The 25161-nt window shown below is 46.3% G+C and overlaps 1 protein-coding gene across 1 annotated transcript in view; it reads right to left on the bottom strand.

The window, feature by feature from the left end:
• Window positions 1-7415: 7415 nt before the first annotated feature.
• LOC135902502 (cholecystokinin receptor type A-like) overlaps window positions 7416-25161 on the bottom strand; it is a 138485-nt gene continuing 120739 nt past the window's right edge. Inside the window, exons 3-5 of the mRNA XM_065432604.2 lie at window positions 12326-12499; window positions 8295-8864; window positions 7416-7673 (exon numbers count right to left, since the gene is read on the bottom strand). Coding sequence (XP_065288676.1) covers window positions 7642-7673; window positions 8295-8864; window positions 12326-12499 — 776 coding nt within the window. The 3' untranslated portion in view covers window positions 7416-7641. The remainder of the gene's footprint in view (window positions 7674-8294; window positions 8865-12325; window positions 12500-25161) is intronic.

The raw sequence follows: 25161 nt of genomic DNA, 5'->3' as shown, positions 1-25161 counted from the left end.
ACTGAGGAATACGGAAGAAAGTAAATAGGTTGGAAGAGGGCTGAGGTACTTATACAGGAAGAACATTGATTCACAGTGGAGGAAAAGAACTAGAAACTTACCAGCAAGTATACGGCCTGTAGGGTCAGAAACACATCAACAAAGAGCGTCAAGCGTGAAGTCAGAGAGGCTGAAATAATTTCAAGGGTGATGGTAATAGAAAAGAAACTTTTCATGTGTAACTACTTAAGAGGAAAACACGAAATCAGGAAAGGAACAATTTATGGTAACTCAAAGGGAAGCTCAATACTTTTCGAAGCGAGATCTGGATGCCTTAGAACACGCACCTATAAAGCGAGATATAAGAAGGAAGAAGCATGTGCTTGCTGGGGTAAAGCTAGGGAGACGGTGGAGCATCCTTTATTATAATGTGAAGACATCTGCCCAGTGGTCGATTTAGGCACCACTGACCTTCTTGAAGCCCTTGGGTTCAGCTAGAGCAGGGGAAAAGTAAAAACGCCCACAATAAAGATTTGTAAGAGGCGATTGGAAGACTGATGGAAGAAAAGTAGGGAAACGACAGAAAACTGAGACGTACAAAAGCAAAGTTCGCAATGGGTGGTCAGAAAATTTGGTTGTGGGAGTTCGTAGTGTTTTTTCTTTAGTTGTTTTTTAACCTAGGTAGGACATTAGGCAGTTTAATAGCTAGAGCTTGGTGGCGCAAACCCCCGCCCCGTTCCAAAGGGGACGCTCATAACATCCATCCATCCATCCAGTGTTTCTCATAATGCCGATTACGGTCGTAGCACACGCTGTGTGACCGACACAACGGGCAGAGCACCCACACATTAAGGACAGATACATTGCGTGCATATGGGCATCACACGCGCACGCTCCTGTGCCGAAGTGCAGCATATATCCTCATTCGTCTAGGCCCTCCGCCAAGCGCCACTGTGTTATTGAACTAAACTAGTTTTACAGAGTCAATTGCGTCAAGAAATTCGTAACGTGCGACTTACACACATGCTGAAGACATGAAATATTCGGATTGTAATTAGGATATACGAGAAAACATAATTCTGTTACGCGGAAACTGAAAGAGAAAGCCCTTTCTTCAGCTGCCGTTTGAGGTCTGGTGGCCGGTGCCGCTACTAGGCGGCGGTACTGTTTTTGGATGAAGACGAGCCGACGAAAAATCTGGACCCACTGGAGGTTAACAGCTGCGCTGTAAAAAATGCCTAAGGCCATAGAATAATTAGTAAGACTGGATGCTAGCCGATCCTGATTACAGGCCCATTATTGAAGAAAGCGGCCACGTATACTGGCAGTTACGCTCGAAAATTTTCTAGGATTTCTTCCCGTATGTTGAAGCACTATCCATCAAGCATGGAACACCTTGCCAGCGTTCAGTTTAATACAACTTTCGGCGGCAACATACACCCGTGAGCTAAAGTATACGGACCACGGATTGCGTGATGAAGCCGATTGTTTTCTCTGTCGGTGAATGCAGCCTGAAATTGAGGACTGCAGTCGAAACTTGGCATTGCGAACTTTCGAGTGTGCTCGCGAACTTCAGTTAATGCATGGTAATTACAAAGAAATTCTGTTTTTCCGGTGACGCTGTGGTCCGTATACTTTTGCTCACGGGTGTACATTTAGGTGCTCACTAAGGAAAAGGGAAGCCGAATTCCCAAAAATTTTCGTTTCTGAGAACCGGCGCAGAATTCAAAATGTCTTTCTTTAGTAAGCGCTGTTTGGCATTGGCCGGCCACCTTCGCTAACTAAGTCGAATATCATGATTAGCTGTAATCTGGTCCTGCGAAGCATTCTAGCCTAACATATTCTTGATTTTTGTCATTATGGGTCTTGATCATCACTCGCTGACATTTTCATTGTCAATAAGATGCTCACTCTCATGACTGACTGGTGCGTGTATTCGCTAACTTCCCTAACGTAACTTTTCTGTGAACATGGGCTCCCAGGCGCAGTTGAAATTCACCGCGTGCATGAATAGTAGATAGTGGTTTGTAAATTTTGGGAATTTCGACTTTGAGTCGAGTAATCCGGGTTAGTAAGGCATTCGTTTCGGGAGTTGGGCATTCACTCGCTTCAAATAACTGAATATTGTTGAATATACAGCATGACCTTGAAAAGCCAACAGAGAACTGCAGTGGTATCAATTACACTTCCCGCTAACCGGCAAACTGAGCACCCGAACCAACTTCACAATCACACTGACTCCATTGAATGAAAAAAGTAAGATTCCTTGTGTCCGTATTTATCATCCATGTTCTTTACCCTACTTTATCATATATAAATGAGTAAAGAGAATTTGGCATTTGTGTTTATAATCGAGGCCTGTGTTTTTTCTAAATTGGGTGCCATTTGACTCGCAAATACCTTCCAACAACCCTACATTTACGTAAACTCATCCCCCGTCTTGTAGCAGCGGCCGCATTTGTCCGATTTTCCCTTTTTAATTACGTATAGCTACTGAAGAAGGATTAACCGGCAGGCGTTCATAATGGATTCGGATACCTGTGACCATTTCAGCATGCGAACAGGGTTTAGTTTCTAAGAGTGGACAACCCTTCACCACCGCTTCAATGAAGGCATGTCTTGCCGTGAAGCGCACTTACTGTTATGAACTGTGCAGAACGCCACTTTTGATTTCACGGTAAGGCGAAACAGCACTCGTTGCTAAAGTGCTGTAGATAGGCGGGTGTCAAACTTCAATTATTCGGCGCTCAGTCACCGTCTCAGAAATCAGTGCACTGGACATGCGTTCGCTGATTATTAAGGCACGCGCCAGCTTTGTCACGTGGCACCTAGAATTGATCTGCTTTTTCAAATATGATGCGTTTGCTTAGACTGAATCAAGCAAGACTGGCTCAAGCACAACATCTTCAGGCTTGGAGTGACGCCTGTCACCGGCGAAAAATGCCGAGAGCGAGTGGGGCTATACTAACCCAGGTACAACCAAATTAGGAACAACCACTAAGCTTCAACAAGACACTCCCTCACCAGAGCAGGAATTGGCCTCCCTGGTGCAGTATTAGGCCACCTCCTCCCACATGGCTCACTCAATTATCCAATGGCCCTCAGTCCCCAGCAGCTGCGGAGTACCTGACCAAAGCGGCAGTCAGACCTTTAACGCAGCTGAGGGTGCTTAGAATCTCTGGGTCCGGACAGGCCGCCAATGGAAACTGACCCTCACAACATTTAACACCCGAAGCCTCTCGAGTGAGGCTAGCTTAACGGGACTCTTTGAGGAACTATCAGACATTGTTTGGCATATCATCGGCCTTAGTGAGAGTAGAAGAACTGGTGAGGCTTATACATTGCTGAATAACGAGCATGTCCTCTGCTATAGAGGTCTGCTAGATAAGAAGAAATACGGGGTAGGATTCCTAATTTATAAGGACATAGTGGGCAACATTGACGAATTCTACAGCTTTAATGACAAGGTAGCTGTAGTCATAATTAAACTTAATAAGAGGTACAGCTTAACGGTAGTACAAGCCTATGCTCCAACATCCGGTCACGATGATGAGGAAGTAGATCAGTTTTATGAAGATTTTGAATTAGCGATGAGAAAAGTGCAAACTCAGTATAGTGTAGTAATGGGCGACATGAATGCAAAAGTGGGGAAAAAGCAGGCTGGTGAACAAGCAATTGGCAACTGCCGCGCCGATTCTAGGAACGCCAGAGGAGACATGCTGGTAGAATTCGCCGAAAGGAATACGCTTCGAATAATGAACACCTTTTCCAGGAAGCGTAGCAATAAAAAGTTGACCTATAAAAGCCCTAATGGTGAAACAAGAAAGGAAAATGACTTGAAACTTTCTGCTGATCCCAGCATAGTGCAGGATGTAGAAGTGATAGGTAGGGTAAAGTGCAGTGATCATAGGTTACTGAGGGCTGGGATTCAGCTCGATTTGAAGAGATAAAGAGCAAAATTGGTCAAGAAGAAACAGGTCACCCTAGAGGGAGTAAGGGTAAAAGCAGACATATTAAGGCTGGTACTTGCAAACAATTGTGCAGCCTTACAACAGAGACATGATGATGACATAGAGCTAGTGAATGAAACCGTAACTAGGTTGGCTTCAGAGGCAGCAAATGATGTGGGAGGCAAAGCTCCAAGGCAACCAGTAGGCAAGCTCTTCCAAGGTAAAAAAGGACCTAATAAAGAAACGACAAAAAATGAAAGCGTCCAACTCAAGAGATAAGATAGAATTCGCGGTATTGTCAAAACTTATTAACAAGGCGAAAATAATTGATATTCGAAAATATAACGTGAGAAAGGTTTAAGCAGCCGTAAAAAATAGACGCAGCCTGAAATTAGTGAGAAAGAAACTTGGCATAGTACAAACCAAGATGCATGCACTAAAAGACAAGCAGGTTAACATGATCAGAAATCTAGAAGATATAGTAAAAGTAGCGGAAGAATTTCGTACTGACCTGTACAGTACCCAGAGGACTCAAGAGTACTCCTTTCGAAACAATATTGAACAGGATACAGAAACTCTTCCCATAACAAGCGATGAGGTCAGAAGGGCCTTGCAAGACATGAAACCAGGAAGAGCGGCAGGAGAAGATGGAATAACAGTCAATTTAATCAATGATGGAGGAGACATAATGCTTGAAAAACTGACGGCTCTTTCTAGGAAGTGCCTATAGACTGCAGAGGGTTCCAGAAAACTGGAAGAATACAAACATTATGCTAATGCACAAAAAAGGAGACGTTAAAAGGTTGAAAAATTATAGGCCCATTAGCTTAACCCCAGTATTATATAAAATATTTACCAAAATAATCTCCAATAGAATAGGGGAAACACTGGACTTTAATCAACCAAGAGAACAGGCTGGCTTCAAGGAAGGATACTCCACAATGGATCACATCCATGTCATTAATCAGGTTATCGAGAAATCCGCAGAGTGTATTAAGCCTCTCTATATGGCTTTCATAGATTATGAAAAAGGCATTTGATTCAATAGAGATACCATCAGTCATAGTGGCATTACGTAATCAAGGAGTACAGACCCGCCGTGGTTTCTCAGTGGCTATGGTGTTGGGCTGCTGAGCACGAGGTCGTGGGATCGAATCCCGGCCACGGCGGCCGCATTTCGATAGAGGTGAAATGCGAAAACACCCGTGTGCTTAGATTTAGGCGCACGTTAAAGAACCCCAGGTGGTCGAATTTTCGGTGTTCTCCACTACGGCGTGCCTCATAATCATAAAGTGGTTTTGGCACGTAAAACCCCATAATGAAAATTAATTAACATTAATCAAGAAGTACAGAACGCTTACGTAAATACATTGGAATATATCTACAGAGGTTCTACAGCTGCCTTAATCCTACACAAGAAAAGCAGGAAGATACCTATAAAGAAAGGGGTGAGATAGGGACACACAATCTCTTCAATGCTATTCACTGCGTGCTTGGAAGAAGTATTCAAGCTATTAAACTGGGAAGGCTTAGGAGTAAAGATTGACGGCGAATATCTCAGCAACCCTCGATTTGCCGATGACATTGTTCTATTCAGCAACAATGCAGGCGAGTTACAACAAATTATTGAGGACCTTAACAGAGAGAGTGTAAGAGTGGGATTGAAGATTAATATGCAGAAGACAAAGATAGTGATGAATAATCGGGCAAAGGAACAAGAGTTCACGTTCACCAGTCGGCCTCTAGAGTCTGTGAAGGAGCACGTTTACCCAGGTTAATTAATCACAAGGAGTTTAGATCATGAGAAGGAAATTCACAAAATAATAAAAATGAGATCGATCGCATACGGCAGACATTGCCAGCACCATTATCATTGATAAGGAAGGTGTCCCATCAGTGCATTTTACCATCACTGACATATGGGGCAGAGACTTAGAGACTGACAAAGAAGCTTGAGAACAAGTTAAGCACCGCGCAAAGAGTGATGGAACGAAGACTGCTAGGCATAACGTTAGAGACAGAAAGAGAGCAGTTTGGATCATAGAGCAAACGGGTAAAGGCAATATTCTAACTGCCATCAAGAGAAAGAAAAATTGGAGCTAGACAGGTCATGCAATGCGTAGGTTAGATAACCGTTGAACCATTAGAGTTACAGAATGGGTACCAAGAGAAGGGAAACGCTGTCGATGACCACAAAAGATTAGGTGGAGCGATGAAATTAGGAAATTCGCGGCCGCTGTTTGGAATCGGTTGGCGCAGGACAGGGGTAATTGGAGATCGCAGGGAGAGGCCTTCATCCTGCAGTGGACATACAACAAGATGATGATGATGATGGTGATGATGATGATGATGATAAAGAAGAAGAAGAAGAAGAAGAAGAAGAAGAGGAGGAAGACGAAGCAATATTTACAGAACTTGTGCTTCAAAATGGGGCTTTATCGTTTGGCTTGGCTCGTACTCCGGAAACAGTAACTTACCGGTGTGCGGTTTCGACAGGTAAGCATAAATGCTTGTCGAGCAGAGGCAAGGTGGGAGTCGCACTCGGCACATGAAGTGATTTTTTGAGACAAATGATAATACGTTAAGAAATAGAGTTATAGAGCGGCTTTTGAATAAAGCTACGTTCACCGTTTGTTTACGTGTCGAGAACATTGATGCATTCCGGTTAAATGTGCCCCAGGCACCAGATTTACTTTCGCATCAGACCTTGACATTACTATAGCTAGCCAGATAATGTATCGCGTCCTATTAAAACACTCTAACAAAATTTCTTATATGTGGAGAGCTCAGTTTTAATTGCAGTAGGCACCGCAAAATAGCCAGCGCTGAAGGCCATTGCCGAGGTAATGTATTCGGACAATTTGCACGTTTTCTTGTTATTTGCGTAATTTTCCTGCATAATTTTTCAAAAGTTATAAACTGATTGTGTTTGTTGTTGCTGTAACCACCAGCTCGGGGGCCTGAGGCTTTCTCAATCGGTCGAAATGACAGCTTTTTCCGCACGCCCCTTCGTATGACTACACTGTACTGATGCGAAAGTAAACATGACTGGCATTGTCATTATCATGTAGTGTGGTTGCTTAGATAACCGGCCAAACGCTGCAAGGGCCCGAGAAGCATGACACACATTACACTGCAACGAATACTGCTAAATAAACATATGAGTGGCAGGCTCTGCATTCACAAAGCTATGAATAAATAAGAAAAAAAAGGGTAATTAAGGCTTTCTCTATAGGACAAAGTGTTTTTGAACGTAAAAGTGAGTGTTTATACGACGAAAGAGTGCATTCGCTCAAGAAAAGCTGATTGGGCATTGGCTACATGCTTGTTCTTTCTACATTACGTATGTTCTATTATGATTCAGCTGCAGATACATTTATTTATCAAGAAGTGAGTACACGGTACAACATCTACTGAGCATGGTGAGAATCTAGTACATCACATATCTCACAGAAAAGAGTATATCACAGAATACCATTAGCGATAAGTGCGAGATAACAGGCCTTATAGCGTGTCCCCCCACCACACAGTGTTGTAGATGAATGCGGATAACACGTTGAGCCACTTCACAGCACACGCTTTACGCGACAGAAATGCTGCTGCAAACGCGGGACGAGTTACATCTGTCCGTTGTCATCCCAGAGCACGTACTGTCGTCAGCAAAGTGCTGTCTTCTCTCACTGGAAAAGTCCAGGCAAAATTCGTTGCGCACTCAAACGAAGTCCGCACCACGGCCATTCGGGACTGGAAATAGCAGAGAAAGAGAAAACGAAATGGAGCATTGTCAGTTATGTCGAAAGATCTCACTGCCTAAGCTGAAGGAGATATTCATGATGAGGTACTGCACTAGACTGAATGTCTGAGCAGTTTTTGGAATAGGACGACGTAGATAATTCCCCGTATAGCCCACCCAAAAATGACTGCCGGTTGGGGAACCTGGATCAAATGTTAATTTAATGGGTACATCCTGGAGTACAAATTAGACAGAACTTAACAGGAAGGCGGAAACTTATATTTAGGAACAATAGTAGAGCGAGGGATGTGTTTCGAGCCAACGTTTCAACAAGTGGACTTTGCATCGTCATGGCATCAACTGCCCCGACAAAAACTCCGCTTGTTGAAACGTGTTGTCTCTAGAGACGTTCCTTCTTCAGGCAGTGTTTATACAGTTTGGAGAGAGTAGGCTCAGTGTGCGGCGCTGTTTGCATGAGTGAGAGAGTTCGCGTAGACGCTGCCACGCTGCGGCCAGGAAACCGCCACTATGCCTCCCATGAAGAGAGACGTCGTTCCTCATATCATTCGTACATTTCTCCTTCGGGAACCCCGCTCTGTCTTACTCCCTTCCGCCTGCCCACGCGCACGTACCTTTATTTTTTGTGTCCTGGTAGACGAGCGTGGTGCCGGATGCGTAGGTGGCGCCGCGGACCGAAGACTGGCGAGAAAAGCAGGACTCCGCGCCGCCGCAGCGTCCGCGTATTCCTCGGCGACAGCCGACAGCGGTCAGGAAACCCTGGCGGAACTTCTGGTGCATGAAGCAGTACGTGATGGGGTTGGAGCACGACGAGGCGTAGGCCAGCAGGTGCACGACGCTGACGCCCGCCGAACCGAGCCAGTCGTAGACAGTGTCCGGGTCGTACAAGGACCACGTGTGCACGACATACAGGGGCGTCCAGCAGACGAAGAACTCGACCACGACCACGAACAGCATGCGGATGACGCGCACCATGGACGCCTGCGCTCTCTCGGTGTTGCAGCCGCGGACCAGCAGAGTCTGGCAGCGGACGCCATTGGCTGAGCGACTGAACTTCGAACCTTTGTTGGTGGACGCCGTGGTCATCGCGAAGGAAGCTTCCTCCCGTCCCGTGGGCGTCGCCGAGTCGCTGCAGGCGCTACTCCCGTTGTCGTTCTCGCGCACGGTCGACTTCATCGGGATGCCTGAGGATGGAGAAAGATCAGTGCTGGTGGTTACAAAAATAGATTCCGCACTTTTCTGTTTCAAAGCCAGTTGTCCATAAGAGACCTTGTACGGCGGACCGCGCTTGGGGTTATTCATGCGTATTCGTCCAACAAGTAAGCGTGACGTGATTCTGAGGCACTTAATAGCCACGCGAGCAGTCAGACTGTGGCAATGTTAAGTTGTGCGAAGCTGTCGTGAGTCGGTGCCGCTCATCCATGGTCATGGTCGAGTGATGGTGTGAATCGCGATTCGGTCCGTGGTGCGAACCTGCCTTGGATGTGCACCGAAATCATCTACACGAGCGTTTCTCTCTCTATTTTTTCGCGCCACTGCGCATCAAACCTGCGACCTTGCACTCAGCAACAGGACATCACGCAGACATTGGGCTGCAGGGACGCGTGCAGATTGTTGATTTAAGGGTTACTAAAAGAACATTCTGAGAAGAGTGTTTGTTCATTTTAATAAAACACAAATATATAACTCGTCAAGGTTAGACGCAACCTACGCGAAGAAATGTGTCCGCCATTATTTGGGTCTTGCTTTGCCAACGCTACCCTCATGTTGCTCAGTGTGTGAAATGTTTGGCCGACTATGGTGTCACAGTGACGCGAGCCAGCTAGAGGGAAAATCCCCTTTTGAATTTAATTAACTGGAAGCGACGTCAGTTGACAATACGGCACGGTTCCGACGACGATCTAAAAAGACTCTAACTTTTACAATCGTAATTATTTTTCTGCTCATGTCACTTGCACCACCGTTACCAACATTCCTGTTTATTCTGACTCGGAATAACTGCCTCTCCCCCACACAAAGGACTACGACTGTCGTCGCTCGCTGAAACCGACAGTGTGCCTGCACATTACCTAAACTCACCCTTTCATCTAACGCTCTGAATCTATCAACTAACTTGCTCACTACGCACTCTGTATTACTGCGATGCTGCAAATCAACAGACCGAATTCACAGAACTTCTCTTTCGTGATGCCCTTTCGTGAGGGGCGGGTCACCTTTGCTGCTAATAAATTCACTGCCAGCGTTAGCCAACGCTTGTTTTTTTACGCACCGATCCATCTCGCCAAGTGATTTGTGAACAAGTTTACCGGGTCCGGTACAATGTGCGGAACTCTTTCGCTAGATTTTATTCTTTTCTCATCAATCACCGAACGCGACCGACTGATGTCGGCGATAACGCGGGTGTGGCGCCGCACTGAACACTGAAAAAGCGAATAAACAAACTACATCAGAACAGAATTGGTCATTTTCCCGGCTTAAGACTGTTGTTCACAAAGCAGTTTCCATAGGCTACGGTGCCACTTTGCATATTTGGCAGAAGTGAATTTTGTCAAACGGCTCTTGAGTTTCCCATTAAAGGGATCTCTAACGCAACCGTTTCAGTTTTACGGCGGCTCAGCGCTTCGCAATCTTTCGTCACCTATGGGACACCCGGATGTGCACACGGGGAGTCAGAGAATACGATATGCACTGTCGGCGGCTCTGCTTGAACTGTTGAAAAAGCACGCTCACCGGCTCACCAACACAAAAAAGAAATAATAATAATAATAATAATAATAATAATAATAATAATAATAATAATAATAATAATAATTGAAGAAAAGCATCTAGGAGGCACGCTTGTGCATGACAGGTCAGGTAGCGCTGACATCGCATGGGTTGGGATTGAGTGAATGTAGAAATACAAATGGAGGGAGATAAGACGAGGGATACGAGATACGAAGTGCGCCGAAGGTGGGTATCGTAGCGCACCCGTTTTATGCGGCATGCACTAGTGATACGAAAGCACCGCGCAGGCCAAAAAAGGTTCCCGCAAAAATAAAAACAAAGTAAAAGAACTTGTCCCGCAATCTCTCTTTCTTCGTTCCCATTGTCTCGGTGCATGTCGAAAGCTTTCCATGCATGCACCACTGAACAATGCAGGATTCAGACAATTGCATCATTTAAGAGGAAACATCCTGTCGGCAAACTTTATTTGAACGAGAGAGGAGGGCAAGTGCACTTCCGCAGTGATTAAACTGATTCGGGAAGCAAAGCAGCGTTGCGTAGAGATTGGCGGGGCGGCGCAGGCCACCGCGCCTACCACACGGCGCTGTGCTCAATGTTGCTACAGCGACGGGGGGAGCGTGGCCCGTAATGGCAAAGATATTTCCTACGTCAGAACTATTTGAAAGAGCAGAGGCCATGCCCTTCGTGATGTAGGACACACTAGGGAAGGCGGCCGGCTAATGTCAAACAGTTGCTACAAACGAACGCCATAGTGCATTTCGCCTCAAAAACGCCTAGACCGGAGGGATTGACGTTCGCGTTCATTAAACTTCTCGCACGTGAGAGAAGTGTTTGTTGTTGAGGCTCCGCCACTCGTTCTTTAGTGGTTGCTGTGGCATATAAGATGATTCCATTCCAATGGCTATGACAAATGATAAGTAAGGTCGTACGCACGAGAAGTTTTGTGAAAATGCCTGCCCGTAGCTTCTGTAATTCTCTCGTTCACTGCAACGATTAGGAACGATTAGGCGGCGCATTTTCTTGCGAACTGTTTTGTGAATAATCGCACAGGTGTGTTAGAAAAATGTGTCTAGGGGCCGAAATAACCATTCGAAAATAATGGCTTTGTAAGAGCAAATATAAACGGATAGCAGAAGGGCCTAGCTGAACGATGCCATTGCGGCGTCATTACTGGGAGCTGATATTCCTATCATAAACACTAACTGCTTAAAAGTAAAGGATGTCACGTTTAGTGCTGCCTGCCTCCGGGATTTAAGTGTAGTGGCTCTAAGCCGACAGGTTATGGCTTGGAAGCACGTAGGACGTGTTCTAACTGTTGAGATTCTTAGTTTCATATCGTCTAGAATTGGCCACTTAGAAGGTGTCGATGTTCCCGTTGTAAAAGTGTAACCTATCAAGATGCATTTTTACCTATAACTACTCCTGAATGCAGTGAGCTGCCCAAAACCAGGTAGTGCTATTACGGACACATCCCATTACAAGAGGTCTTTGCTAACACGTATAACTTCGTTTTAATGTGTTCTTTAAATTGTGCCTAATTTATTCTTCTGGCGGGTTTGTGTGTTTTCTTATCGGTCTCGCGTCTGTACTGCTACGCTTGTTTGTTTGTATATTTAGTGGCTTTGTCCCATCTACATTTTTTTGTACACATTTGTCGATTTTTTTCATTTTCGTATTGTATCAGCTGTTCGATTCTAATTATCGCTTCGTAATATGCCCCTGCCCTCTGTACATTGCAAATCCTTAGTATGGACAAACAAACAAGCAAACAAACGAACGAACAAACAAACAAACAAACAAACAAACAAACAAACAAACAAACAAACAAACAAACAGACAGGCCAAGCAGACAAAGAAAGAAAGAAAGAGACAGCAAGACTGTGTTGCAAGTGATTTGTCTCTATATTAATGAACCCACCTAGTGCGACCGATCGATTCTCCAGGCGTATGCCGACGCACAGCGTGCGCGTGATGATGGCGTACACAACTATCATGATGAGCAGAGGCAGTACCAGGAGCACCGAGTCCAAGTAGAGGTTGAAGCCCTTCTCTGCTTCGTCGCTGTGCCACAGCTCGCGGCACTTTTGACGCCCTGCGATGCACCGAGCACGGACGACCACGTTTACGCACATCGTCACAATGCATGGCAGGCGGGATGAGTCGACAAAATAAGAGCGCTCGAAAAAGGGTGGCGAAACAAGGGCAACCTCGCTTGATTTTTATATAGGAGGAAAGAGAAAAGAAGAAGGCAGGGAGGTTAACCAGAATAACGATTGATTTTTATATAACAATTATTAATTGGTATAGAAGCACGCATACTATATCGACAGAGAGGGCAAAAGGGGAGATCGGTCTGCCAACTGCCACCCAGAGGGACACAACGCCTGCCTACTCTTTAAAAAGGAGGGGATAGAAATAGAAGTAGAAGATAGGGAGGAGGGAAGTGAAGATGAAAGAAAAAAGATGACCGGACACAAAGTCAACCTTTCGAAAAGAAGAAATCACTGAACGTCCTTCCAGTAAGAACGTGCTGCTTCAACTTGCTCAGTGGCACAAAGCGAGAAGAGCTGATATTTGGGAATACTAAAAATATGATCTCAAGTCTTTCACTGCAATGTCTGCAAGTCTAGCACGAAACGCATGGTGCACGTGCTTGCTGGTGAAAGTGATCTGCTAAATTAAGGCTCCCTGACGCGTAACATGTACAAAAGGGACCTTGTGGGGTTGATAAGACCATGACCAGAGATTGTTGCAGGGTCTGATTCCTTGGCGACACGTTGATTTCTCTTTGTTTAACGAAATCAGCGCGCTGGCTCTTACACACCTCGCAAATACTTTCTTGAGATTATGCATACAGTGTTTATCCGTTGTGGTCTTTGTTTCTCACAACCCTATTAAAGTGAATGCTTGGACAAGCGTTAAATGACAATGGCTCGCAGGAAGATAGAAACTTGGAAGCGATCATAAGTGGGTAGACAATGACAAGCAGTGTTGCTATTTTAGCAATTTTTCTCGCGATATTTAGCGACCTTTTAGTGTGTTCACCGTCAATTATTTTTATATATCGTCGCCGGCGTTTATCTTTAGTGATATCATAGAACGATTGGCAGTATTTCAGCGACGTTGAAGTTAAGAAATTTGCTTCGACATTGACTTTCAAGAAGGCACTTTATAATTTAAAAGCTAAAAATGCCCCTCGAAATTGACTGTACCATGATTGCGCTTTGTGATCATGATGAAAGCAACGGTTGTCTCAACTCTCGGCGGTTATACGATGCGGTTAATTGGCATCATCGCAAACTCATTGTGCTTACAAAACGGTCTTTTTTGTTATTTCTTTGTAAAATGAGTAGATTCAGTCCTAACACTGCGGATGCTGCAGTTTCATTAGGTACGCTTTATTAATGGACGCTCGAGATCGTAGCACTACAATAAATATTCAAAGCTTACTGCCATAAGTAAAGTTTAACGCAGCAGATGAATAATAGGACAAACCAACTATAGAAAGGCGAAAAAAATCAATCTGGTTGCGCTTGTTCACGCAGCCTAAACACACCATCTACGCTTCTCTCACCTTTCGAACAAATCAATATTGCACGGAACTTTCAGGTGGATCAGGAAGTGCTAACGTAGTGTTTGAGGGTTGTAAAGGTCATGTTGTTGACAATGCCATGTTTTCAACATAAACAAAATCGAGTCGCATAATTGAATTCTCCTTTGACGAGCGCCGTAAGCGAAACACATTCCAGGCATAACGTGGACCAAATGCGTCTTGCTGCTATAGGGAAATCAGGTGACCCGTGCTCTTTGGAACTGTGATGATATTTTTATCTCAAATGAAAAGTAAACACACGATTTCAGCGGGTGATCATTCCTTGTTACTTTGTTTATTTTTAAATATAGTAAAGTAAACGTCATCTGCACCCTGGCGGTAAAATCACTGTTTATTCACCTGCTCGGACGTTAGCCGAACGTGAAAGGTTTCAGTAGATGTGGTACGACATTTTAGCCTATATTATAGTGATCCGAAACCACCTACAATGTTTGAAACTCTCTCGACAATTTTAGCGACAACTTTAGCGACTTCGAACAAAAATATAGTAAAAATTTAGCGATTGCATTGTTTTACCCGTTTAGTGACACGACCGAAAGAAAAGGTGGCAACACTCTATGGAAGTATCAGGCTGCGCTAACGTTTCGACATTTTGGTCGCTGGCGCAATAAATATCTATTCCTTCATTAATGCAGTTCTTGAAGTGCACCGTCCTTGAGTGACCGTTTGCAGCCCTTGTCAAGAATGGCGAGTTGCGCAACAAGATTGCCACCTTGCCACCCGATTACGACAAGGGGTGCAAGACGCGCACCTCTCCCTCTCCGTCGCTGCAGCTGGGAGGCGTTCAAAGAAGCGGCCTTTGCGTTGGAATCCGCCGCCTTCCTCCAGCCCCTTCGACATTGTGACGGGACTAGTTCGGTGCGTGAACAATGATTCCGGAGTTCCCCAACGCGGAGCTGATTTGAAACGCTGGACAAGCTGCCGTGGGGACGACGTATTTTGAGCGTCTCACTCTTCGGCCTAGCACGGAACAACGAGCGACCCTCGATCAGCGCCGATAGTTTCCCGGAACGGCACCCCGCGCGGTTGCCTCTGTGTACAGAGCGCGGTTGCCTTTGTGTACGTAAACTGATCTTCAGAGCAGCTGCGAGTTGGTGATGTGTAAACGAACAGTCGCCGCGTCGTAGGACCGGCGGATCGAGTGTATAAAAACTGTGGTTGTGCGAATGCTGAGGACACACTTCTCTTGAGCAGTCATGTTAGACTGAGTCACTTCTCTCATGCAGTCCTGTTGGACTAATACTCTTTTTCTCAAGCAGTCATGTTAGACTGATTTAATTTCTGTAAATAAACCCTTTTCCTCGTTCTCGATGAGAAGCAGTTCTTCACTTCATCAACGATCTCAGCGTAAATAAGTTGGACGACGGCATGGGCCAGCTACCTCCGAATTCATGCCGTACTCCAATCTTGGCAAAGGACCACGGACGATGGGATTGAGCCCCCAATCCTGACAACTGGCTGACAGCGGTGAGATGGACTTTGCAACATGGTGCTGTATCTGCGGTGAGTGCTTGGTTTTTGCTTTGACTCTCTAGGCTTCATTTTGTGGTTGTTCTGTTTATAACAGTAGGGAAGCTAGATTGTTGTGTGTTTCTGGGTTGTGTTTTCCTAGCTAGATTTAGAGAGCAGAATCAAGGCAGTAAAGCAGCAGTCATGGAGTTAAGGACACTGCTGAGAGACGAGTTGTTGATTGTTGGTGAGGAACTGGGCCTAGATGTACGCAAGGAAATGCTCAAATCGGAATTATTGGAGCTAATTTCCAATCAGGCCAGTGAGCAAGATATTGAAATGGCATTGGAACTTCTCAAAAAGAGAGAGAAACGGGAAAGAGAAAGAGAAGAACGGGACAGAGAAAAACAAGAGAGAGAGGAACGCGATAAAGATCGCGAGTTAAGAAAAATGCAACTTGAACTTGAAAACAGACGTTTGGAGTTGTCTCAAGGAAGTGAAGGCGCTCTGGGACGATCAAGTGAGGCAGAATCGTACCGCATGGACAGGCTATTAAAGCCATTTGAGGTCGGGACCGACATAGGCTTGTTCCTGTGCAATTTTGAAAGGACTTGCGAGAAGATGAACTTCGGTCCGAGTACATGGCCACAGCGGTTGCTGTCTATGTTGCCGTGTGAGGCGGCGGAAGTAATCGCCAGATTGAGTGTGCAGGATGCATATGATTATGCGAAAGTTAAGGCTAGTCTCCTGAAGAAATACCGCCTTTCAGCCGAAGCTTTTCGGCAAAGGTTTAGGAGCACAGGCAAGAAAGATAGCGAGGGCTATCCGGAGTTTGCATATAGCTTAAAGGCCAACCTAGTCGAGTGGCTTAAAAGCGCGGAAGCGTACGACAGCAGAGACATTGAATGCATGTGTCTAGAGCAGTTTTACAAAACCATCCCCCAAGCTGTGAAACTGTGGGTGCAAGACAGAGGTAATGTAAACACTGTGGAAAGGGCGGCTGAATTAGCCGAAGAGTACGCGACCCGTAGAAAATTGAACGCCGAGGAGGGAAACTGGGACGGTCGAAATGGACCGCGGAAACCATTTCCGTTCAAAAGGGGTGCGCAAACTAGACGATCCGAGCCTGTAGACATGGCGGAAAAGCCCGCAGAAAAGAGCGAGGAGAAACTTAACGGAGAAACCGCACAAAAAGAACAGAAAAGAAAATTCGAATCTGTTAGACCAATTCGCTGTTACAAATGCCACAAACTGGGACATATAGCTGTAAACTGCGAGAAGTCTAGCGTAGTTTTTTCCTACGTGGAGGAAAAGGATGAGAATATGGAACTTTTAAGTCCATATCTCCACGACCTGCAAGTTAATGGAAAACCATGCCGAGTGCTAAGAGACAGTGCCGCCACGCTGGACATTGTCCATCCGTCTTACGTGATGGTAGATGACTTCACCGGAGAAGTAGCGTGGATAAAACAGGTTGTAGAAGAACACAGCGTGTGTCTGCCCATGGCCAAAGTCAAAATCAGTGGACCATTCGGGGAACTAGAGACTGAGGCTGCAGTTTCCAAATTTTTGTCACTGCAGTATCCCTACATCTTTTCGAATCGTTCGAATCAGTTACTGCGTGACAGAGGGCTCAAACTGGGAGAGGGCATAGTACAGGCATTGACCCGAGGCCAAGCTCGTAAGATCGCGGCGCTTTCGGCTGAAAATGCTCAAGCTCCTCCAGCGGAAGCAGAAAAGGGCATAACTTCAATACCCGAATCCGAGCTAGGCCCGAGGGACAAAAGAACAGTTGAGGAGAGCCTGCCAGCTGACCAGCTCAATGAGAGCGTAGCACTAGAGTGTCAGAGTTCTAGCCTGCAGGAAGATCAAGCAGACGCGCTCACAAGCGAGACAGGGTCGTTATTATCACCAGCCTCAAAGAACTTCGATCAACTCTTACGCGTGGATAGAGAGTCACTGGCAGCTGAGCAAAAGAATGATGAGAGCTTAGCTAAATTACGTGACACAGCTAAAGAAGGCATTGCTAGGCGCAACGTAACGATACATGAGAAAGGAGGATTGTTGTATCGGCATTACAGAGATCGAAAGGGTAAGATTTTAGATCAGTTAGTCATACCTACTAAGTATAGGGAGGACCTTTTGAGTCTTTGTCATGGAAATGGGTGGTCCGGCCACCTAGGCATAAACAAATCAAAGGAAAGATTGCTTATGGAATACTACTGGCCTGGCTGTTTCAAAGATGTAGAAAACTTTGTAAGATCATGCGACGCCTGCCAGCGTTCTGGTAAACCAGGAGAGACTTGGAAAGCTCCACTGAAGGTAGTGCCCTTAATAACAGAGCCTTTCAGACGACTTGTAATAGACACGGTAGGGCCTCTTCCAAAAACAAAATCAGGCTACAGGTACTTGTTTACCATGCTGTGTCCGGCCACCAAGTTTCCAGAAGCAATCCCTTTGAAAGAGCTCAGCTCCACCGAAGTAGTAGACGCGCTTTTGACAGTGTTTGCACGAGTTGGGTTTCCAGCCGAAATTCAGGCAGATCAAGGGTCAGTATTCACGAGCGCACTGACTTCCACATTCTTGCAAAAGTGCGGGGTAAAGTTAATACACAGTTCTGTCTATCACCCTCAGTCAAACAGTGTAGAGAGGTGGCATTCGGTGCTTAAGCGAGTTTTGCGTGCGCTCTGTTACGAGCACAAGGAGGACTGGGAGAACTGTCTGCCGGCAACTTTGTTTGCTTTGCGAACGGTTCCACATGAAGCGACAGGGTTCTCACCAGCAGAACTAGTGTATGGGAGGACACTCCGTTCTCCACTGAGAATGTTAAGAGAGATGTGGGAGGAAAGAGGGGAGAGTCCAACCGTGGTTGAATACGTGCTAAATTTACTGGAACGGCTAAGCGCAACCCAAGAACTAGTCGGAAAGAACATGGCACTAGCTCAAAAGAACGCCAAATTCTATTACGACAGGAATGCGAGGCTTCGTACGTTTAACGCCGGAGACCAGGTAATGATCCTCAAACCCAAGAAAGAACAAGCTTGAAGTTCACTGGGAAGGGCCCGTTAAAGTGTTGCACAAACTTTCAGAAACTAACTATGCTTTGAGAATGCCCGGTCGCAGGAAGGAAGTGAGGATATATCACTGTAATTTGATGAAGCCGTATGTAGAGCGGAGCGGAGTCGTTAACTATACTGTCAAAGAGCCGGATGGCATTGGTACCAAGTTTAAGGAGTATAGGGCAACCTCCAACTCTGAAATCGGCCTAGAAGAAGTAGTAGAACACTCGGTAAGCTCTCATGCTCTAAGACCCGAGCAGCTAGATGAGCTAAAAGGGGTGTTAGGGGAATATCTCGACAGATTCAGCGATCGGCCGGGTAGAACCGAACTGATAACGCATGAAATTGAGCTGACCTCTACCGAACCAGTAAGATCAAAACCTTACAGGGTGTCTCCAAGACAGAGAGAGATTATGGAGGCAGAGATACAGCGCATGCTAGAGTTGGGAGTTATTGAGCCCGCTGAGAGTGACTACACGTCACCGCTAATACTCGTAGAAACCCCTAACAAGGACCCTCGTCCGTGTGTTGACTACAGGAAGTTAAATGCGATCACTAGGGATCAGCTGTACCCGATACCCAACATTGAGGAACGAATTGAAAGAGTTAGCGCTGCTAAATACATTTCAACTATAGATCTCGTGCGGGGGTACTGGCAAGTTCCCCTTTCAGAAAGTGCCAGCCGCTATGCCGCATTCATCTCGCCTGTAGGCACTTTTCGCCCTCTCGCACTCAGCTTCGGGCTGAAGAACGCGCCGTTTAGCTTCTCTAAGTTAATGGATATTGTCCTAAAGGACTTGCAGGAGTTCGCCTTACCTTATCTTGATGATGTGGCCATTTTTTCCGACAGCTGGGAACAACACGTATCGCACCTCAAACAGGTGTTCTCACGGTTGAGGGAAGCCGGCTTAACGATGAAAGCGGAAAAGTGTAGGTTTGGTTGTTCGCAGGTTACTTATCTGGGCCATGTTGTTGGTCAGGGCATGAGACGGCCGGCTGAGCTGAAAATAGCGACGATTGGAGATTTTTCTCAGCCGCGCACGAAAACGGACGTTCGTTCATTTTTGGGACTTGTGGGGTACTATCAACGGTACATTCCGAATTACTCGAAATTGGCAAGTCCATTAACAGACGCCCTCCGAAAGGGAGCACCGAGTAACGTACACTGGGATAAGGACAAAGAGAACGCTTTCCAAAGTTTGAAAACGCTATTGGTTTCTCGCCCTGTGCTTCGCGCGCCAGACTACACAAAGGAATTCATAGTTCAATGCGACGCAAGCGACAGAGCTATGGGCGTGGTACTTAGTCAGGTCGGCGACGATAACGAGGAGCATCCTATCCTCTACGCCAGCCGTAAACTAAATGTAAGAGAGGAAGCCTACAGCGCTTCAGAGAAGGAATGCGCTTGTTTGGTTTGGGCCGCCCAGAAGTTGTCGTGTTACTTGTACGGAGCGAAGTTCATCTTCGAGACCGACCACTGTCCTCTGACGTGGCTCAATCAAATGTCACACAAAAACGGCCGCTTGCTCCGATGGAGCCTCACTCTCCAAGAGTAGAACTTCTCCGTTAGATATAAGAAGGGAAAGTTGCATAGCAATGCGGATGGTTTGAGCAGGCTAATTTGAATTGTGCGTTTGAGGGTCCCGCCTAAATTTTGGGGTTACTAGTGTTAGCTTTTCTTTAGGCGAAGAAAATCCCCTCTCATTTAGCAGGATTCCCTCCATGATTGCTGAATTGGTCAGCAGGAATTTGCTTCAGAAATTGGCATAGTGAAATGTAGCATTTTTTTTTTGTTTCTGCACTTATATTGTTGTTGTTTTTTTTTTTGAAGCCTAGCGTGTCTAAAGTGAGAGCCAATGCACGTCATCTCGGCGCAGAGCCGTGTTGTGGGGTTCATTTTGCAGTTGCCTGTCCTTGTTGGATGTTTTGGGGCGGTGACATCAATGCACAAGTGGTCGCTGCGAGCCAAGACATCAATCCCCCCCTGACCAGCAGCCGTTCTCTTCCTGCCTAGCGGTTGTCAGCGCTAGACAGTCGAGACTTTCCGGCCCATGGAGGCGCTGTCAAGAATGGCGAGTTGCGCAACAAGATTGCCACCTTGCCACCCGATTACGACAAGGGGTGCAAGACGCGCACCTCTCCCTCTCCGTCGCTGCAGCTGGGAGGCGTTCAAAGAAGCGGCCTTTGCGTTGGAATCCGCCGCCTTCCTCCAGCCCCTTCGACATTGTGACGGGACTAGTTCGGTGCGTGAACAATGATTCCGGAGTTCCCCAACGCGGAGCTGATTTGAAACGCTGGACAAGCTGCCGTGGGGACGACGTATTTTGAGCGTCTCACGCTTCGGCCTAGCACGGAACAACGAGCGACCCTCGATCAGCGCCGATAGTTTCCCGGAACGGCACCCCGCGCGGTTGCCTCTGTGTACAGAGCGCGGTTGCCTTTGTGTACGTAAACTGATCTTCAGAGCAGCTGCGAGTTGGTGATGTGTAAACGAACAGTCGCCGCGTCGTAGGACCGGCGGATCGAGTGTATAAAAACTGTGGTTGTGCGAATGCTGAGGACACACTTCTCTTGAGCAGTCATGTTAGACTGAGTCACTTCTCTCATGCAGTCCTGTTGGACTAATACTCTTTTTCTCAAGCAGTCATGTTAGACTGATTTAATTTCTGTAAATAAACCCTTTTCCTCGTTCTCGATGAGAAGCAGTTCTTCACTTCATCAACGATCTCAGCGTAAATAAGTTGGACGACGGCATGGGCCAGCTACCTCCGAATTCATGCCGTACTCCAATCTTGGCAAAGGACCACGGACGATGGGATTGAGCCCCCAATCCTGACACCCTCCTATTCCTCGTCCCGCGTGCACGAAGTGTTCACTCTTTCCCTGTTTTCCTATTTCTATTTCCCTCTTTGTTCATACAACCTGTGTAGGGTAGCAAACGCAGTTTCATCTAGTTGACCCCTCCTGCCTTTCATCTGCTTGCTTTCACTCTCTCTTGTCCAGGCTGCTTGTCAGACAAGTCTCTCTGCTGAAACGTTGACAAAGCGTTGGAAAGGATTGACAAATGTCGACAGAGGTTCAAAAAGATTTTACGAGGAGACTTGTCCAGACAAGCTTCCTTGTGTAAATGTTACCTTGTGTAAATATCAGTGCAAATCGCCATATTCTTTGTTTACCGTTTTCATTGTTAGTAGCGTAGTGGGATGCCAAGCATACGTTAAGTGTCAATTAAGCGCGCCAGGTACTTCTTTTAGAACCTGCACACAGCAAACATTTTCTGCTCATGCAAAAGCTTTTTGCACTAGTAGGCCCCACTACATGTCTTGCAAGTTCATATTTCCACGGTGGTGTTCGAGGGCGCTTAGAAAATTGTTCGCTTGCTCGCGACATTGACATCGGGACAAAGCTGTGGCAAGAAATTGCGTGACTGTCTCAACACAGCCACAAACTTGAAGTCACTCGGTGAGTTGCTTATTGGATTTCCACTTTTCTTGGAAAAATAAAGCCAGCTATGCAAAGCCTAAAAGGGATCTCGAAACCTCGTGAAACACGCAATTTGATCGCAACCGACGCAAGGTATAAACCTGGCATTCCAGAGAAGTCGGCATGCACAGCAATCACACTAGAACACCAGAATATATATGTGCTGCCAACGAGGAGGTGAAAGACCTCTATGCGGCCTAGGATCGTCTTGTGTAACCGGATAAGCCATGCCTGTCAGCCCTGCGCTCTCAGAAACCAATATGACCCGAACAAAGCTGAAGCTCCTCGCGCATTCATTTTCCGATGTGCTGTCGCCAAAGGGGCATGTTGTGGTTGGCAAATGTCTGACAAGCGCTTTGGAAGGAGGGCTTCTTTCAACCGCTAGCATTCTGAATTTCCCTTCTTTCCTTACTTTGACCCTCATATAAATATTACAGATGCTTCAAAACCTTTCTCGCGAAGGAAGAACACGACACCTATTTGTTTCGAACGTTTAAAACTTATAACTTATACTTGCAAGAGTCCCCGCTGTAGCGAAGAGCGCAAGTACTGTAATAGTTTTATCGTATGCAATATCTAACTTTGCAGCGACAGATGCGACAAGTATTTCACAGTGGCAACTACGGTGTAGCGGCAGCCCTCTACCGCTCTCGAAGGCCACGAGTACCACAACCATGAATCGCGTCGGAAAAAAAAAATGGCTGTGGCTTAGCTAAGGTTAAGCCCAGGATGCGAAGCATACTAGCCTTTATTTTAGTTGTTGAACCACTGTTTAGCCTGGTGAACTGCTGTTGCTTGGCTATATTTGGTTCGGCTAGACGAAGAAACAACTCATGCGTTACTCTGCTTCGCTTTCAAGAGTGGAACGCGACAGCGTTCCCGTCGACCCGCAAGGGGTGTAAGACAATGGGCTACGGCGCAGCGACTACGCACCCCGCATTGGACGTGGTGAGCGTCGAGCAACGCAGAGTTCGGCGCGGCAACGAAATGTGCGCCTGAGCAAGCGACGCACGCCTGAGCCTTAGAAACAGCTAGTTTCTAAGGCAACACCGCATTCACTAGAGGTGCTTTTGTACCGCTTTGAAGCATCGTATTCGTGGCTCAGTGGTAGCGTCTCCGTCTTACGCTCCGGAGACCCTGGTTCGATTCCCACCCAGCCCATGTTGCAAGAGTTGAGCCAAAGCCACCGAGAAACAAGCGCAGCTGCTTATATACCGCCGCGACGCCGCGAGCGACGGGGCAAGTTGGAGCGCCGTTTCTCCTCTGTCGTGACGTCATGGTGTCACGTGGTATGGCATGGGGTCAAAGGTCATTGAAGGCGACACCGCCGCGCCTGAGGAGCTGGGTTGAGCTCTCGTAATATGCTTCGCATAAAATGTCGAATGAAAAGATGCAACTAAACGGAATATTCAGACTATAGTGTTGAACCTGCGACCCATATTTTCAAAAGTAGACGCTTTGATGAACTCTGCAAACATGAAAGCTGGTTTCTTTCGTTTTTTGCGTGGTATTTATTGTAGTTAACGAATGGCTCGTGCAAGGGGCACACAGAGTCAAGCGACGTAATGAGACTCATCTCTGAGAATGAACGCGCACGAAAAGCACCATAGAAGCGCCTCCTCATTTTTGATCTTTGTCTCAACATCATGTTCGTCTTTTTCTATCTAACTCGTTTTCTTTTTGCTAAACTCCTTGCAGGGCAGCAAACTTAAAATTTGCTTCTGGTTAATCACCCTGTCCTCCCTGTCTCTTTCTCTCTAGGACCATTACGCCGACGATGCACAAGCATCAAAGCAGCACTGTTACACAAAGCAGTGCTAGCATTGCGCGCTTCGGTGCACGATTAAGTACTAAAACAGCACCTATGGAAATTAAGCTAAGCGATACAACTGACATTGAGTGAAATAAAGATGATTAGGAAGCGAAAGCAGAAGCTGTTCTTCACAGTGGGTTACTCACGATGTTAGCGTGAATATTTTCTGAAAGTGATAAATGCGCGAAACATTGCGGGCCTTAGGTGATGTAATAATAGTAATAGTTATCGTTGTGACTGCTTGGCAGTTCGCGCGACACTGCAACTCATTTTTTATGTATATTTGACTTACCCTATTGGGCTGGGTAGTTGAGATTTTTTGCAGCCTTTACTAGCTTATTGAATAGCACACCTTCAGCGTCTGCTAGGCCAATGACTATCTTGTCGAGACATCGAGATTTTCGCCGTTGACAAACGTTCACCAACGGTCGGCATGGTCGCCCATTTATTTGGCTGACCATCGCTATTTTGGGGCATTTGTTACTTCGAGTGCCTTGTAGGTACTAGCATGTTTGTGAATTCGAGCCACGGAGAAGACAAATTGTTTCCCTGCAAAACAGCTCGTGGTGGTGTTCTAATTACACTTTCGTGCCCCTTCACGTTCGGGATTTTTTTCACAGCGCTTATGGTAGGCTGCAACGGCACTCGAAGCACACTCAAACCTAAATGTGCACCCACTGACAGTAAGCGAGAAGTTCAGTGCAGTCTGCTGTGAACAAACAATGTGCTCGACTAGTCTGGACGGCGTAAGGAAGATAATGACGAGCCGAGACATATCGTGGACAGTGCGTTTTCCGCTGTGAAAAGAGCTGTTTACGCACTCGTTTCTTAGACTGCTCTATGTTTTCGAGCATATCAGTTGAACGCGCGAACGTGTTGTTGTACGTGAAATGTGCGCACCACTGCCTCAGCGCCTCTGGACAGTATTAGCTATGGCTTAGAACCGGCATGGCAAGGCCCACATTTACAGAGAATAGTCGGCTAGGCGCAACGCCAATCGTTCAAGTAACGCGCATTAAGAGCGTAAGAGCTCAAACAAACGGTCATCGCGCTTTGTCCATTTGAACCCCATAATCCTGCAAGTCAGCATAGTAATGTGTCAACTTCAACTCCACACGGCAACTAACACAGCTAGTTCTAGACTTTGTACGCGAAAAGAATTTAATGGCAGCGTAACTGTTGAAGTAGTGAGGGTTGTAAAACCAGGGACCAGTTGTATAAAGAAAAATGAATCCAGACTTACAGAAACCGTGGTCAAATGCAAAACTATTTGCCCTAACGACCCAGAACAACACACGTGCTCAGCAGGAAGTGGGGGGGGGGGGGAGGGGGGAGCT

Source organism: Dermacentor albipictus, chromosome 3 (genome assembly GCF_038994185.2).
Source record: "Dermacentor albipictus isolate Rhodes 1998 colony chromosome 3, USDA_Dalb.pri_finalv2, whole genome shotgun sequence".
Taxonomy (NCBI): domain Eukaryota; kingdom Metazoa; phylum Arthropoda; class Arachnida; order Ixodida; family Ixodidae; genus Dermacentor; species Dermacentor albipictus.
The sequence above is the reverse complement of the archived record's forward strand: the minus strand, read 5'-3'. Positions and strand labels throughout refer to the sequence as shown.